The sequence below is a fragment of the Alligator mississippiensis genome, chromosome 9, assembly GCF_030867095.1.
Source record: "Alligator mississippiensis isolate rAllMis1 chromosome 9, rAllMis1, whole genome shotgun sequence".
NCBI lineage: Eukaryota > Metazoa > Chordata > Crocodylia > Alligatoridae > Alligator > Alligator mississippiensis.
The window spans coordinates 27,525,757-27,543,511 of record NC_081832.1 but is presented as its reverse complement, the minus strand read 5'-3'; the positions used below and the strand labels follow the sequence as shown (position 1 = coordinate 27,543,511).

The 17,755-nt window shown below is 48.6% G+C and overlaps 1 protein-coding gene across 1 annotated transcript in view; it reads right to left on the bottom strand.

Moving 5' to 3' along the window:
- Positions 1 to 440: 440 nt before the first annotated feature.
- Positions 441 to 17,755, bottom strand: part of NECAB3 (N-terminal EF-hand calcium binding protein 3) — a 168,824-nt gene continuing 151,509 nt past the window's right edge. Inside the window, exons 7-13 of the mRNA XM_019482342.2 lie at positions 16,109 to 16,230; positions 14,980 to 15,059; positions 14,410 to 14,463; positions 13,125 to 13,240; positions 6,916 to 6,993; positions 6,405 to 6,496; positions 441 to 1,693 (exon numbers count right to left, since the gene is read on the bottom strand). Of these exons, the coding sequence (XP_019337887.1) occupies positions 1,665 to 1,693; positions 6,405 to 6,496; positions 6,916 to 6,993; positions 13,125 to 13,240; positions 14,410 to 14,463; positions 14,980 to 15,059; positions 16,109 to 16,230 (571 nt within the window). The 3' untranslated portion in view covers positions 441 to 1,664. The remainder of the gene's footprint in view (positions 1,694 to 6,404; positions 6,497 to 6,915; positions 6,994 to 13,124; positions 13,241 to 14,409; positions 14,464 to 14,979; positions 15,060 to 16,108; positions 16,231 to 17,755) is intronic.

Genomic DNA, 17,755 nt, shown 5'->3' with positions numbered 1-17,755 from the left:
AGAGGTATCCATTCTGGAAGTGGGAGCTCAGCCTCCAACTCTCATTCATTATTTGGCTGCTCCATAGAGACATCTGATGGGGATGCCAACCTGTGCCAACAGTGCTGGGCTGGTACTAATGTGGGAGATGTGGACACTCCTGGAAGAACCTATATCAAGATGATAGAGCTCATTTCACCCACTACCCGAAGTGGCTAGATGGTGAAAACAAGAGGCTGAGAAGGCCTGACACTAACATACCTCATGCTTCACAAATTCAGGGCAGTACATGGGACTAGTGTACTCACTTTATAGTGATCTAACAGTGTAAGATTCGACCTAGAAACTACTATGCAAAGCCTAAGCAAAAGTGAATGTTATGTGTCGAATGCCCATCTGCAATGATAAGGAGCAGACAGTCTTAGATAGAGGAAGCTTGAAAACAAAAAACAGAATCAGAGTTACTGGAACAAAGAGCTCATTATAATACTAAAAATCACACCCCCTAGGCGGGGAAGATATATGCTAATGAAACATATATGTATGTTAATGAGATACATAGCTAAAACACAGGTATAGAGACATGCTCAGTAAAGAACTCCTTGCGTCACTCCTTTATAACCAATTAGCAAACAAGGATGCTTATGAAGATTCAACCTCTTGTATATAAGGGGCTCAGTATTGAATATGTGTGTGCTTGTCTTGTGAAATTATTCCGCTTGCACCTTTTATTGCTAGCAATAAATCTTTTTTATACTTTCACCCCTGGTATCTTTATTGGCCTTTGCATACCGGGCATGAACCCAGACTTGAGCTGGGGCCTAATAACAGTACAGTTTCTGGATGTGGGTGCACTGCGTTCTCCTTCTCACTTTGCCTAATATATTGTCATCAGTAAGTAGGGAACTGCAAAAGCTAAGCAGCATCTTTGCTAAGCTCATTTAGACATGGTTTGGGGCCATTTACAGGGATTTGGATGTTTCCATCTCACACTTATCACCAGTGGTTTGAGCACTCCATCAATCTGCTAGCCTCTTTCAGAGCAAAGAATCACTCCATTTCACATTCCACCTCCATCCTCAAAGGACCCATCTTGCCTTCCTGGCAAGGAAGAGCTGGGCATGGCTTTACCCAGCATCCCTTGTGGCCTTGCCATGAATTCACCACCAAGGGGCTCTTTGAGGACAATGCATAGCTCTCCCTCTTGGCCTTCTCTTTTCCATACCAGGTCAGGTTCAGTCTGTTATCTCTGTAGCATGCCTACTCCCACCTATTCAGGCCTACTGGCATTCTGCCTCCCTGCAAATCTTCACTCTGCACTGGTTCTAGAGGCAGCTTTATGTCAAGTATCTTTGTCACTGGTACTTTATGCAATTATGTAGCCATGGATTGCCTTCCTCGATGACTGTATATTTGGAGGTTGGGTTTCACACTGGGAAAGGCTGATTTGCTGGCGATGACATCATCTGGAAAAAATCGCACTGTAAGGATGGAGAAATGAAAGCCCAGAGCAGCCAGGAAATGCCAGACTGAGCTGCCAACCATCAGGCTGCAGCCAGGTGGAGCATACAGCACTGTACAGCAGATGGTGAAAGGGGAGACTAAAGACATTCTGGGGAAGAGGGAGCCAGGGTGTCTGTGATGAAGACTCCTTATCCTACGGTTCCAGGGACATCAGCAGAGGATCAGTTATTGTTCATGATCCACCAGGAGGCTGGGGAAGCAAGTGGAAAAAGTTCATGAGACAGATGGGTAATGGGGAGCATGAGGTATATGACACAGAGAAAAGGCAGGACTTGGAGTCAGTCTGCCTGAGATTTCCCATGTGGCTCCGGGTGAGTGACTTCCCCTCTCTGGCCCTCAGTTCACCTTCTGTAAATGGGGGATAATGGGAAGAGATGGGGCTTCCTGCACTGGTGGTAGTAAATCCCTCATGTGTTCAGCCTGGAGGAAAGGTGCTGAGTTACATTGCTCGCACTCACTGATGGGACGACTGTCCTAGGCTGGAGCTGCCAGCTGTTCTGTCAGTTTACTCAGCCATGGGAACCTTACCGCCCTGAGAGCTATGTCAGCAACCAGGGCCAGAGCTCAGCAGGGAGGCAGCACTTGGGTTCATGCTATAGGGGCAACTAGGACTGGGTCTGAGGATGTGCTGAAGGATCTGGCCCATCAGAGTAAGCTGGTGTCACCTACCTAGTTCACCTTAGCTGCTGTGCCAAGTGGATTTGCAGGCAGGGCCGCTTCAAGCTCAGCAAAGTTTCCCACACACCTAACTTAAACTATATCAGCACACAGTGCCTGCAGGAGTGCACAGGGCTGTGCTCACTGAGATATCTGCCTGTGTTTGTCTCTTCCCCATCCAGTTCTATTAGTGACCCAGAAGAACAATAGCCTCATGGTGTGCCATTAACTCTCAACAACAGCTCTGAATCACTGCTCCCTTTGGGCGCTTGCACACATGACAGGGGTTTAGTCCTCAGGTTTTATTCTATGCCCTCTAAATTGAAATGGTGGGGTTTTTTTTCAATTTAGGGGCTTCTGCCGCTGTTATGGTGAGGAACCTGATCCCTTTTTTTTTCCAGTGGAGCCTGCCAATGGCCAGGGGGCAAGCTGCCAGTGGGCAGAGTGGCCCCTGAGCTGTGCAGGACCCCAGTCCTTCCTTCAGTGGTGGTAGCACCCCCGAGGGCCAGCTGGTTAGGGTGCTAGTGGGTTGGGTACTGCCCCAGCTCGAAGGCAGCACCCGGTCGGGTCCAACTCTTCCTTGAGCCTGCCTGGGGAGCAACGCCCTGTGCACTGTCCCCGCTGCCTTCCTGCTGCCTGGGACAGCCTGGAAACAGGCTGGCTTGCCTCTGGGGCCATGCAGGGAGGTGGCAGGAGGGTGGCTGGGTGTGCTGGTGGCTAGAGAAGGCAGTGAGGACAGTGTTTGGGGCACTGGAAGCCCACCAAGCCTGAGATTCCCCAGGCCTGCCTGGGCATCCAGCACCCCATGAAATAGACAGACAAACATCCCAGCCATCTTCTCTGGCTGCCAGCACACCCAACTGCCCTCCTGTCACCTTCCTGCACTGCCTCAGGGGTAAGGCAGCCTGTTTCTGGGCAGTCCCAGGCAGCAGGAAGGTGGCAGGGACAGTGCACAGAGTGCTGGAAGCCCCAGCAGGCTTGGGAAAGAGGTGGATCCATCTGGGCACTGCCTCTGAGCTGGGGCAGCACCCGGCCCCCTAGCAACCTGCCTAGGTGGCCCCGGGGGGCACCACCATTATGGAGGGAAAGACCAGGGTCCTCTGCAGCTCAGGGGCTGCTTGGCCTCCTGGCAGCTCACCGCACAGCCTTGGAAGAGGCGGGCAGGCTCCATGAAGGGAAAAAAAAAGGATCGGGCCCCTCACCACTTCTGCCTTACAAGTAGAAGTGTTGCAAACTAAACTCCATGGGGATGTAGTTTAATTTGCAATGTTGGAAACTCATTTGAAACTCCCAAACCTTGTGCATGTGTAAAATAGGAAGCTATTAAGCCACAAAGGACATTTTTGTCATGTGTACATAGTGACAACTGTCACCTGTACAAGTGCCCTTTGTACCTTCCCTACTGGTCACCTGGGCAAACAGAGACCCTCTGTGAGCAGGAGCAAGGAGGGGCCAGTGGCAGCAGCACTGGCAAGTGCAGTCTGAATCAGATCCTTCTAAGAGGTGTGTGGTTGAGCAACACCATGCCTATGAAATGAAGGCAAATAGCAGTGCAGCCCATACTGCATGTGCCTCCTCTTTTAATAATAATAGCAATTAATAAATCATTCTCATCCTTGATGTTACCCTTTATCCATTCAAAGCTTTTTACAAACTGTAACTAATTCATCGACTGTGTTTGTCTGTCTGTTTCTCTTGCCTGCCTTGCTACAGCTTCCAGAATAAATTTTGCAAGGGCTGGGCTCCTTATTGCAGTGTCCTACCATAGGCAGCAGAAGGCTGGGGCTATTGAGGCTTAACCCCTGCAAATGCAGGCTCCGGGCAGCTGCAGCAGGGGTGGGGCAGGGCTAGCTGCAGGACGGGTGCAGCAGGGCTGGTGGCTGCAGCAGGGGTGCACATGCACTGGTGAGACAGGGAGTAGAGCTGGGGGTGGGGCAGGGGTAGGTGCTGCACAGCTGAGGTGGAGCACAGGATGGAGCCACAAGTGGTTCATGGGGGGGTGGAGGGAGCAGCTCCCACCGCTGCACGCACCCTGGGTGGGCAGTTGGGGGCATGTGACCCTGGATCTGCACATGGGGCAAGGGCAGGCTGCCAGTGTGGGCTGGGGCTGGAGAGGCACCGGGCTCTTCCCGGTGCGGGGCTGGGCTACGCTTGGGGTAGGTGGTGGCAGTGCTTGGAGGGGAAGTTACGGGGGGGCCTCAGCCACCCCAAAATTCACTGTAGCCCCCTGCAAGCCTCCCTCCCAGTGCTGCTGCCACTTTCCACAAGCACAGCCCACCCCAATCCCCACCAGGAAGAGCCCGGCACCACCCTGGCCCCAGCCCCCAGACGCAGCCTGCCCTCACCCCATGCACAGATCCGGGGCACACTCCCCCCATGCCCTCTTGGGGTACATGCAGCAACAGGAACCGCCACCCCCTCCCCTCTGGACAAGCCGCTTGTGGCTCCATCCCGTGCCCCACCCTGGTTGTGCAGGGCCTGCTCCTGCCCCACGCCCAGCCCCAGTCCCTCCCTCACCGCCATGGAGGGGGCAGATCAAGGCCCCAGTGGGGAAAAAGAGAGTGGGGCACAGGCAGGAACAGGGACTGGGGTGAGTGGGACCCTGGCCAGGCCAGGTGGTGGGGCAAGTGGAGGTCCAAGGTGCATGTGCTCCCCCAATCTGTGTGCAGGATGGAGGTGGCTGCTGCTGTGCACTGCACTTTGCTCCCTGCTGCAGCTGCCCCAGGAGTGGCTGATGCCATGTGCCTGCTGCTGCTGGGCTGTGCCATACCCCCTGCTTGCCTGGTGGCGGGACGCATGTGGTGTCACGCAGCCCTCTGGACATCAGGGCTTAAAATGCAACATGCAGCAGCAGCTGCCTCCACCCCGCGCACAGATCATGGGAGGAGGGGGGCATGTGCTCCCCGGGCCTTCGCTTGTTCCACCACCTGGTCCGGCTAGGGTTCCATTCACTCTAGCCCCTGCTCCTGCCTGTGCCTCTCTACCTCCCTCACTGCTAAGGCCTCAGTCTGCATCCCACCCCCTGCCCCTTCCCCCACAGACTTACTTTTCTCCCTCCACCTATGTGTCCTACCCTAATGCAAATAGCTTCACTCTGTGCCACTCAGTTCTCTCTCTAGCTAAGTTTTCTTCCTCACTTCCTGGTTTAAGCTCTTGTGTGGCTGTGCCTTGTTAAACAGCTGCTGCATTCCATCCTGGAGCTGACTGCATTTCACTGGTGGGCGAACAGACTCCTACTATAGACTCGTGGGGTGCATCCCCATAAGCACGGATGTGTGTTGCCCTGGAGACAAACAACAGTGGCACATACTTGTGCTGCTGCTACTTGTCCTTGGGCACACCCCTGCACGTGCACTGTGGCGCATGTCAAATTGCCTTGGGTGGGGTAGGGGAGGCTGAGGTTCTAGAGGCCTTACCTGTGGTCCTGGGGGCCCCCCACGGCTGCAGCAGCAGCAATCCAGATGCATGCAGTCTGGCAGGCAGCTGGAGTGTGGCTTTGGCCAGCTAGGCTCCAGTTTTGCATGGTGAATGCTGTTGCCATGTGTGCTGTGCTGCTTTTTTTTGGCACATTTTTTTTAGATACTTGGATTTCCTGGTATCTAATTTTGGCCCTGTGTTGTAAATATGCAGTGCAGTGAAAAGATTAACTTGTGCCATGTGCATTTTGCAGTGCCTTAAAAGGATTTGAGGTGCCACAAGCTGCACATTCCCACTCATGGGGATGTGTCCTTGGTGTCCAGTTAAAAATGGATGAATTTTTATTTGTGAATAGTAAGTTTGCTGAAAAACAGAGTTTGAGAGCCACTGAAACTAGTCATGGATTTAGGACAAATTTGGCAAATAGTTTTAGCTGAAAATCTATTTTGGAAAAGTGAAAGCACAATATTATGACTTTCCATTTTGAAATGTATATATTCCTCTTTCTTTTTTTTTTAAAGGCCCCAAAAGATTATATGACCCACAAATTAAACTGTACCTTTTTGCCTAGTGGGGGGGAGAGGGGGGAGTCAAACAATATCATTTCATTTTATGTAGAACAGCTGCAACAACTGGAACAATTTTTTGTTGCTGTTCTTTCCAAGTGGACACCAAACCAAAAACCCCACTACTTGTACCCCTCTGCGTATGGTATGGAATGACATTAATGGGCACTACTCTTGGCTAAAGGCTGTAGGATGATGTCCAGAGTGAGTAACTCCTTTCTGTACTTCATCTAAATTGGCCTGTGCTAAAGAATAGCCTACCTGGGAAGAGCATGGTAGTCATGAGCTCTGGAGACTCCAGCAAGTCAGTGATGGCCCGCTGGAAAGTCTTGCTGTATTTGGACTGCAGGTGGCTGCAAAGCAAGAAGAGAGTTAAGACAACACTGACATCAGTGTGATGCATCAGCATCACTGTACATACAGGGGGGTTGGAACTTGTGGTTGTGCCTGTTCTTTTGAGCCTGTGTGTATGCAGATTCTTCTGCCCACCTCTTTGTACATGCTCATAAGGTAGGGCAGCGTGGTGGGCTTTGGACTCCAGGGACTAGAAGGCCTTTTCTCTTGAACACACAATACCCTCATTGACTCCTGCTACAGCTCAGCCATGATGTGGTACAGGTTGGATCAGGTTAGGCACAGAAAGAGAAAGGCTGAAAAGGGCTCCATGACCGAACATCCAAATGGAAGTCCTGGCTCAGTGGTTTCTGGGCTGTCCTGGATTTAGCTTTTATCACCTGGCATACAAACACAAGGACTGCACTACACCTCACACCTTCTCCATGAAGTCACATCTTGCCAGAATTCATAGAAGATGAAGGAGGCCTCACTTGTCAGCTTGTGGGTGGACATGCTGCAGGGACAATAAGGAAAGCGCTTTCAGTATGGCTAGTTTTGGGATAAACAGAAATGCATTGAAGAGCCCCTGGGCCTTTGCAATTGATCCACACTAACTCACGGATACATTCTTAGCCTTATTTGGAAAAAATCTGCTCCTTGGCAAGGATTTTACAGAGCAGCAATTGTATTTAAATATATAAGCAACTTTCCAAGTAGCCCATGAAATGTGACCTGCCTGGAAAGTGCAGCACGATCAAGATGTCTTGATCACAAATACTTTGTTCTTTTATACCTATTTCTATCCAAGGTACATAATGTGTTTTACAAGTACAGCCAGTCCTTGCACTTATGGCGGGTTATGTTCCTGGAAAAGGCACTGTAAGTTGAAACGATGTAAGTCGAATCTGATTTTCCCATAGAAACAATGTTATAATAAGGGGTTATGTTCCTGACCAAGGGCCTGATGCCCAGCTTTTTCTAGAAATGACCATAAACACCATATTTAAATCAACTATTTAATCAACTAAAAATGATATACACTGATAAATAATATACACTGTACCGTATAAAGCTTTCTAAAGTGCAATGCAGTAACTAATCACATAACATTTAATCAGAATGTTATGGGCCGGAAACAATCGATTGACAGAACTGGAAGGAAGGCACTGGGGCCGGTGTGGGACACTTACTGAAGGTCAGCTCCTCAGTCCTCAGGTAGGGCAGGCAGTGGCTCCTCCCTGAGGTGAGGCGAGGCAAGGCAAGGCAAGGCAAGGCAAAGGCAGGGGCAGGGATGAGGGATGGGGCTGGTGGCTGGTGCGGGCTCCAGGGAACTGCTTCGTGGGCTCCGTCAGCTCCAGGGAACTGCTCTGCTCCCCAGCCCTGATGCCATGTACCTCCTCACTCCTCGAGGTGATGCAGGAGCGCGGAGCAGTTCCCCAGAGCCGGTGGAGCCCGCAGAGCAGTTCCCTGGAGCCGATGGAGCCTGCACCAGCCCCCAGCCCCCATCCCCACCTCGCTATGCCTCTGGGAGCGAGAAGGCACATGGTGTTGGGGCTGGGAAGCAAAGCAGTTTCCCGGTGCCAGGCCCTAGTCCCAGCCCCAGCCCCCGTCCCTGTCTTGCTGCCGGGAGCACATGGCCTTGGGGAGGAGCTGCTGCCTGAGCTTACCTCCGGTAAGTGTCCTGCGCCAGCCTTGGTGCCTCCACTGCGCTCCGTGCTCAGCTTGTTGCCTGCCATAAGTACGAGGATCCGGCGCCATATGTAATGACAGGGGTGTAAATGGTGGACCACCGTAAGTGCGAATCGCCGTAAATCGAAATGCCATAAGTCGAGGACTGCCTGTACTAGGCTTATACTCACTCCTATGCAGAGAACCAGCACAAAGCCCAAGGATCTCTTAGAGCTTTTATTAAGCATTTATAATACTTATCTAGCAGGTGCATAGCACTTCAAATGTTCAAAGGAGAGCACACATGAATTAGCTCATCCTCACTGGGGAGAGACTTTTGGTCGCATTGAGAAACTGAGGTAGAAAGGTAAACTCATTTCTTCAAAGTCATATAAAATATAAGCAGCAAAGTCAGGATCAGAGCTGAGGCCCAGGACCCCATGTTCAGTCCTCCAGATCCCCTGAACTTCTGCAGTAAAGAACAAGTGCATGCTTGATACTATTCCAATATAGGAGAGATGGAGGAGGTAAATCAAAGAGAAACTGAGAGCAAAAGTTGACACTGGGTGTGAAATGCCTGAAGGAAAAATTCCCACTTGATTGTAATATAATTTATTTCAGTTACAGAGGACAGGAGACCCAGTCCTTGAATCTATGAGAACAGCACAAAACAAAGGAAACAATTACTGCAATAAAAGGAACAAAACAAACAGTGTTGTCCAGAACAGTCAGTTCAATTAAATTCAAGGCTGCACTGCAGTGTATTACAGATGCTGTGGTCGTAGGGTTACGGATATTCTGGGACCTCAGAAAGCCCTTTCCGACACTTGCCATGCCACTCTGCACAGCATTTGTCATGTGGAAATTTTTCTCTCAGAAAATCATGGCTTGAATGGTCAACTCCAGTGAAAAGAATAACATTTTCCCCACTCAAAATGCTATTTTATCTGGTTGAAACAGAAAAGCCCAAATGATGCCTTAAAGTTGAACCAAACTGAGAATCATAGAATCATAGAAAATTAAGGTTGGAAGGGACCTCAAGAGGTCATCTAATCCAAACCCTTGCTTCAAGCAGGACTACTTCCAACTATATCATCCCAGCTAAGGCTTTGTTTAGCTGGGTCTTAAAAACCTCCAAGGATGGAGATTCCACAGCCTCCCTGGGTAACCTGTTCCAGGGCTTTATTATCCTCCTTGTGAGAATGTTTTTCCTAATATCTAACCTAAACTTCCCTTGCTGCAACTGGAGACTAGTGCTCATTGTTTTGTTCTGCCACCAGTTTAACTCCATCCACTTTTGAACCCCCCTTCAGGTAGTTGAAGGCTGCTATTAAATCCCCTCTCAGTCTCCTGTTCTCTAGACTATATAAGCCCATTTCACTCAGACTCTCCTCATAAGTCATGTGCCCCAGCCCTCTAACCATTTTTTTTTTTTGCGTTTCACTGGATTCTAATTTGTCTATATCCTTTCTGTACTGGTGAGCCCAAAATTGGATGCAGTACTCCAGTCTCACCTCCATCCTTGGCAAAGTCTTTGAAAAAATTATCAAGGCTCACATTTGCGAGAGCCTGGCAGGAAAAATTATGCTGAGGGGAAACCAGCACGGGTTTGTAGCAGGAAGATCATGCCTGACTAATCTAGTCTCTTTTTATGACCAGGTTACAAAACACCTGGATGTGGGAGTAGAGGTTGACGTCATTTACTTAGACTTCAGGAAGGCCTTCAATATGGTATCCCACCCCATACTGGTGAACAAGTTAAGAGGCTGTGGCTTGGATGGCTGCACGGTCCGGTGGGTGGCGAATTGGCTAGAGGGTCGTACCCAGAGAGTCGTAGTGGATGGGTCGGTATCGACCTGGAAGGGTGTGGGCAGTGGGGTCCCGCAGGGCTCGGTCCTTGGACCGATACTCTTCAATGACTTCATCAGCGACTTGGACGAGGGAGTGAAGTGTACTCTGTCCAAGTTTGCGGATGACACAAAACTGTGGGGAGAAGTGGATACACTGGAGGGCAGGGAACAACTACAAGCAGACCTGGACAGGTTGGACATATGGGCAGAAAACAACAGAATGCAATTCAACAAGGAGAAATGCAAAGTGCTGCACCTAGGGAGGAAAAATGTCCAGCACACCTACTGCCTAGGAAATGACCTGCTTGGTGGCACAAAGCAGAAAGGGTTCTTGGAGTCCTAGTGGACTCCAGGATGAACGTGAGTCGTCAGTGTGACGAAGTCATCAGGAAAGCTAATGGCGTTTTATCGTGCATCAGCAGATGCATGACGAACAGATCCAAGGAGGTGATACTTCCCCTCTGTTGGGCACTGGTCAGACCGCAGTTGGAATACTGCATGCAATTTTGGATGCCACAGTTCAAGAGGGATGTGGATAACCTGGAGAGGGTCCAGAGAAGGGCAACTCGTATGGTTAAGAGCTTGCAGGCCAAGTCCTATGAGTAGAGACTAGGGCACCCGACCTCTTCAGCCTCTGCAAGAGAAGGTTGAGAGGCGACCTTATGGCTGCCTATAAGTTCATCATGGGGGCACAGAAGGGAATTGGTGAGGCTTTACTCACCAAGGCGCCCCTGGGGGTTACAAGAAGTAATGGCCATAAGCTAGCAGAGAGCAGATTTAGACTGGACATTAGGAAGAACTTCTTCACAGTTAGAGTAGCCAAGGTCTGGAACGGGCTCCCAAGGGAGGTGGTGCTCTCCCCTACCCTGGGGGTCTTCAAGAGGAGGTTGGATATGCATCTAGCTGGGGTCATCTAGACCCAGCACTCTTTCCTGCCTATGCAGGGGGTCGGACTCGATGATCTATTGAGGTCCCTTCCGACCCTAACTTCTATGAATCTATGAATCTATGAATAAAATGTGGCCTCACCAGTGCCCAATACAGGGGAATAATCACTTTCCACCATCTGCTGGAAACACTCTTACTAATGCACCCCAGTATGCTGTTAGCCTTCTTGGCAACAAGGGCACACTGTTGGATCACATGGAGCTTATTGTCCATTGAAACCCCCAGGTCCTTTTTTGCAGAGCTGCTGCAGTTGGTCCCCAGCCAGTCCTGGAGCAAAGGATTGTTCTGTCCTAAGTGCAGGACTTTGGATTTCTCCTTATTGACCCTCAAAAGAGCTTCAAAATGGTTGATGGAAATTAGTTTCCAAGTTCAGGCAAAAAAACTGCTGCTTTTTGCATATCAAACGAAGCTTCTGTGACTTGTCACAGGACACGTGGGTGCCTGTTGCAGGCTAAAAATAGATGTCATTGGAAGCAGACTGGCTGATCTGCTTCATTAGGCAAAAAGCATGTCACCTGTTGTGCCTCCCATTGATCCTGCAGGGAACAGAACCCTTGGAGATGACTACTCTTACTTCCATTTCATACAGAAGTAGGCTGAGATGCTGCAGTGTCAATCACTAGTCTTAGGTGACACAGTGGCTGCATCTACACAAGATGCTGACTGCAGTAGCCTGTGACTACTGTGAACTACTGTCATGTGGCACAAAGTATGACACAACACTGCTGCACAGTAATCTTGGGTTACTGTGCAGTTAGTGTCATGAAAAAACTGTTCAGGGATACTACTGCACAATAACTCTGTTTACTATACTGTCGTTTGGTACTTGTTTATACAAGTACTAAATGACGGTGTAGTAACAACTGTGCAGTCAGCATCTCATGTAGATGCAGCCAGAGAGTGAAGAATCAAATTCAGATACCCTGATTCTCAGGTCCCGGCTGTACCCACGAGGCCATGCTGCCTGTCATACTGATAGTTCATCTTCCATTATATGATCAGTGAATTCACTATCACCTGCACCTTGCTCCATCTTACTGCTTTCTTTAACAGACATTCCTTTTGACTCTAAGGACTGGATTCTGTTCCACTTAGTCCACACAGGCAACTAATAAATGAAACAGCAACTGTCCTAAGAGCATTTATACACATATTTTTTCATCCTTTGATGTGCTGGAGATCTGCCACTTCGGAGTACACCTCCAACATGTTTTAGTTCAAAAGCACGCCACCACCATTTTCTCAGTGCTGAAGTGCATTTCACCACTTATACAACTGCAAGTGTTGCTGCAGCACGTGTAAAAATATGTGTAAAAACGCCCTGGTTCCTATTATTTTCAGTGATCAATGTGTGCTTAAACCACTCGGGGTCATCAGGGTCATTTCAAAACCAGAAATCTTCAGACACCCACAAACCTGAAAAATATAGCTATTAATCTATAATGGGGGCTGATAAGAGGCAATTGTGAAAGTATTTTGGGCTCCTGCTTCCCCTCTGTACAAAAAGAAGAATTTATCTAGCTTCTTTTTTCAAGGACAAAGATAATCGTTTATCAGGAAGGGACTGGAAGTCAAGGCACATGGGTTACTTATACATGTACTCATTCATGTTTTAATTAGAATGAAATTAGATTAATTGAGTCTGCTCTGTGTTCTAATTAAAACACTCTAGCATTTAAAAACAGATAGTGTTGATGATGATGATGAACAGGCATTGCTGCCAGTGTCCACAGTCTCAAAAAGCCTGTTATTTTAGAGATATCTTCCATATTGCAACAACATCTTGACCTCTAAATATACCTCCCAAGCTCAAGACAAAAGATTGCCAATTTATAAACATCAGTGCCAGTCCATGGGATTGCAACATAAGCTCTTTATTATTACTGTTGTTGTAATTATTATTGTCCCTATGTTAAGTATGTAAGTAATATCATAGAATTTACCTCCTTCTCAAGAGTATTGTGAAGATGAATTCATTGATGTGTGAAGGGTATCCTGGACATATGACTTGCTCTATAAATATTGTTATTACTTAGAGCAGTTACATTCTATGGCACAAAAAACGAAATTTTGCATATTTCAGATGGGGGTGCAAAGTGCTGCTATCAGTAATATTACAGATACCTATTTCACCCATGTAAAATGTAAACCAGGCAGCACTGCTGCTCAGGAGACTTACTGTAAGCAGCTGCTCTGTCCAGCTGTGAACTCTGTGTATGATTTGAGTGCCTGGTGGAATTCATCTAAGCCATTCTTTGTCACTGAGATTTGTCTCTGAGACACCAGGATGTGCTGCTGGGAGAGAGCATACGGTTTGGGGTTAGGCCTCTGACCAGCCTAGACTATCTTAATACAGGGGTTTTCAACCTTTTTTGATTGATGTACCCCTAGTGGCCAGGCGCAGAGCAGTGCACCCCCGGTGGCCAGACGTGGAGTGTGGGGTGGGGGAGTGCACGACTAAACATGGGGCAGTGGAAGCCACCGTGTGCGAGTTTCCCCCGCCCCCTGCATCTAGCTGGGCAGGTGGCACCTGCACAGCAGCACGGAATGATGTTTGGTGGCACTCCATCAACATCTGCCTGCACATACCCTCGTGGGCCTTCTCAAGTATCCCTAGGGATGTGCGTACCCCCGGTTGACAGCCCCTGTCTTAATAGATATTCACATTAATCCCATTGCTGAAGGAGCTGCATTCTGGTAATATAAAGGCAGCAGTCTCTTTCCTTCTCCTGACTCATTACAGCACTTGGTGCAGTCAATTAGTCCCAATGTCCACGGGATTCTGTCTCCTCTCTAAACTAAACAACAGAACTGCGGCCAACACTGTGACACCTGAGATGGACCCAGCAGGCTGTATTCACTCATGTTGGTGTGATTTACACAGCCTGTTCCTCAGGGGAGATTTTCCCTTGACAGAGGGTAGGTAGCATTGTTACTTAACCCTCCCACAGCTTTTGACCAGTGTAGGAGGCTTCCCTTCATACCTGGGAGCCACCAGAAGCCTTGTTCACAAGAGCTGCTGAGGCACATGCTGAATTCATACTCCCTGTAGCCACTGGGCCTCATCCTCTTCCTGGTCAGCATGGCCTACTTGGTAGGCTCCATGCATCACATGTGCCCTTATCCTGGCTCAAGAGAAGGTGTAGCTGCTATGCACCTCGGCCTGGTGGACTTCCCACCTCAGGCACCTGTCCATCAGGGTCTACTCTGCCTTGCTCCTGAAGAAGTGGACCTGAAGACTGCTACAATGCAGGACTCAAATGCCCAATGTTGTTCCCTTCAAGAAACATCCAGTTAGATGGAGCCATGTTCTCCTCATTTAATGGTCTGCCCATATGCCCTAGTTTGCCCTCTGTTCCGGTTCCATCCCTGCCAATCAGTACTGTGAGACCATGGGACAATGAATCCAGCTACAGGGCAAAGCCAGGTGATATCCCCAATAAATGCACAAGAAAGGAACTTACAGCATCTCTCCCTTTGCAAGCAACTTCTTCCTTTAGAGGCTCCAGTCTTGGGCTCTGCATTTTATACAAAAGTAATATCATTACTAATGGGAGAGTCTGATCACAAGGGCAAGCAAGTGTGGGCTCTCCAGTATTGTCTCCACCAAACCAACTTGCACCATGACAGAACATCAGTTTGTTCAGGAGAGGTTTCAGACTAGTGGAAGAAGGGCTACAACAAGAACTGGGACACATCAGGTGAGCTGTGTGAGGGAAGGCCCACAAAGGGAAACGGAGAGGACACGGTGGGTAAGAATGAAGGCTTGCATGGAGATCACAGACTTGAAATACGACAGGTTCTCGAGACAGGACTGAAGTAGATTTGTTGAGAGGAGGCCCGGAACTGGGACAGCAGGGAGTACAGCAGCATAGGACAGAAATTTATCAACAGCACTGTGCCTAGGGAGACACCTGGGACTAAGATAAGAAGCATGCTACCAATGAGGCCTAAATTACTTGGCGGGAAGGGCTGTGGGGCAGGGCTGAGGTGTTCTAGCATATACAGAACAAGCTTCCCCTCTGCCAACTCACCTTGCATTCCAATTTGTTGATGAGCTGCTGTAGCCTGTTAATCTGAGCCATCCATTGGCTGTCAGCTTCTACACAAACACCTAGGAGGCAACAGAGAGATGCCATCATGACTGTTCATATAGCAGTGGCACAGCTTCTTTTGCACCTATGCCATCTGTCTAAGCATTTTACAGCATTTAGGCTCTAAGGCAGTAGGCTCAATAACTGCATGAAGGAGTAAGATTTATTGCTCTCCTTTAATGCTCACAGGACAGATTTATTTGGCATTTATTGGCTATAGAAGGCAAGCAATGCTTTATTCCTTCTCTGTCAAGAGTACATTTTTCATTGTGGCTGCAAATGTCTGCAATGTCTGGATTTCAGCGGAGGTGGAGCCAGAAACCTGTGGATTTCTTGTGGTGTTTTTTGTCAATATGATAAGCCTGCTCCTGCTCCCGCTGAAGTGAACGCCCAGACCCTCCCTGACAGCAGCAGGACCAGGCTCCATGTGTACCTCAGCATGTTTCTGCCTGTGATGGAACTAGGTCCGCTCAGGTAAGGGAACTCACAGGGTTCAAAATACAGGCTGGTGTTCAGACAAGTTTTCAAAGGGTAAGTGCTGAGCTGAAATACCTTCAGGGATTGCTGGATAGGGAGCACTGTCAGGGAAAGCAAAGACACTGTGAAGTGGTGTTGATATGAGGGGCAGGGCTAGGAACTATATGAATAAACTACTGATCAATTGGATATTCAGTCAAACCAGACCCAAACTCTGATTCTTCACCATAGCAACTCCAATTAAATGATGGTGGAATGGTCCCCTAAGTGTCTGTCCAACTGACTTCTTACGGCGGTAGGATATCACTTGAAATAAGAACCTGGTTTTATTTATTTCTTTTCCTCTCCTTAAATTAATTTTGGATGTTTCCCCATCCATCAAGCTAAGCAAAATTACAGAAAAGACAAACAATATTTTGCAAGACTATGACACAAGAAATCCCACCCTGTCGGAAAAGCACCGCAAGACCTCTTTTCTGTCGTCATTTACTGCCATGTCTTATTGCAATCAGGCTGCTTTCCTTTAAGAGCAGAAAATCTAGTTCATGGAAACAAAAATGCTTTTTCTTCAGCTGTCTGCCCTTGCTGGTACCTGTAGTCAGCATCCCAGAATAGGGATCTTTTGGAGACAGGCAGACATTCTTGTGAGTTCTGCGCCTACATCTTCTTGTGGATCTCAAGCCAACTGAGGTTTCAGATTTCTTCAAATCTTTCCTAAAAAGGAAGAGAAAAAGAAAGAACCTTGGAGGAGAGACAAGTGAGGTGAGGAATGATAAATGTCAATATGTAAATAAATGCAACTGTATGCAACGGTATGCAAATGTATGTAAATGTATGCCAAATACATAAAAGGTTACAGCAAAGAGGAAATTTATAAACTGTTTTCCACATCCACTGTATATAAGACAAGAAGTATTGGGTTTAAATAGCAGCAGGGGAGATTTAATTTAGACATTAGGAAAAACTTCCTAAGTGTAAGGCTGGGTAAGCCTTGGAATAGATCATCTGAGGAACTGTGGAATCTCCAGCACTAGAGGTTTTAAGAGTAGGTTAGACAAATATCTGCCAGAATGGGTTAGAGATTGTTAGTCCTGCCTTGGGAGGGACTAAGTGATTTCTCATGGTCCCCTCCAGCCATGTTTTCTATGAGTCTGTGATTCTAACTGAGGGGTGGACAAAATACAGGTCATGGGCTGGATCCAGCCTGCCAGGCCATTCTACCTGGCCCATGGGGCCCCTAAAAAATTTAGAAAATGTATATTTATCTGCTCCTGGCTGCCTGTCAAAGAAGACAGGAGCCGGGGGCAGTCGGACCCAGGCAAGGACTCACAAAGCCAGCAAGACTCACCAGCAAGGCCAGCCTGGCCCTGCCCCAGCCCCAGCCCCAGCCCCCTGCCACCCTCTCCCTCCCCCAACTGGAAGTCTCTGCCTGCCACAGCTTTCACTGCTTCCTTGCACAGCTGGCTGCGGCAGCACCACGTGGCTTCTGACTGCATCACTGGACTGTGGGAAGGGGCCCATACAGGTACCTCGGGGCCAGGAGTGGGAGGTGTGTGTGTGTTCCTGCAATGAAGGAAGGGGAGAGAGAGACAGAAAGAGCAATGAGGGAGGGAGAGACTGTGTTTGTGTGCACATGTGTGTAGTGAGGGTGGCACAGCAGGTGTCTGTGTGTGTGCAGTGAGGGAAGGAGAGACTGTGTGTGTGCGTGTGTGTGTGTGTGTGTTCATAGGGTGAGTCTCACACACACACCCCAGTATATACATGCACCCACACCCCCCTCACCCTGCCATACACGCAGACCCCCACACCCATACCCCCTCACACGCCCCAGCCACCCTTCCCCACACACAGTCTCCCACAAACCCCATAGCTACCCACACCCCACATATCCACACATACACACATGCTCCCTCATCCCACACTCACCCCCCCATACCCTTCCCCACATACCCACACACTAACAGCCCTCTACAAACCTATACCCATGCCTCCCCACCCCCCAAATATACAAGAGTAAGACTTCACTTTAAGCTATTGTGCAATCACCTCTATGGACACTACACAAACGCATGTAAATCAGGACAAAAATATTATTTGAAATCAAATTAATGTATGTTGTAGATGTTTGATTTTCAGAATATTATTTGGTATTTTTTTGGTTCCAAGATGGCAAAAACCATTGCTGAAAGGAATTATTCTAGGGGCAAGGGGAGGGACTTTTGGTGGCAAAGGTCAGGGG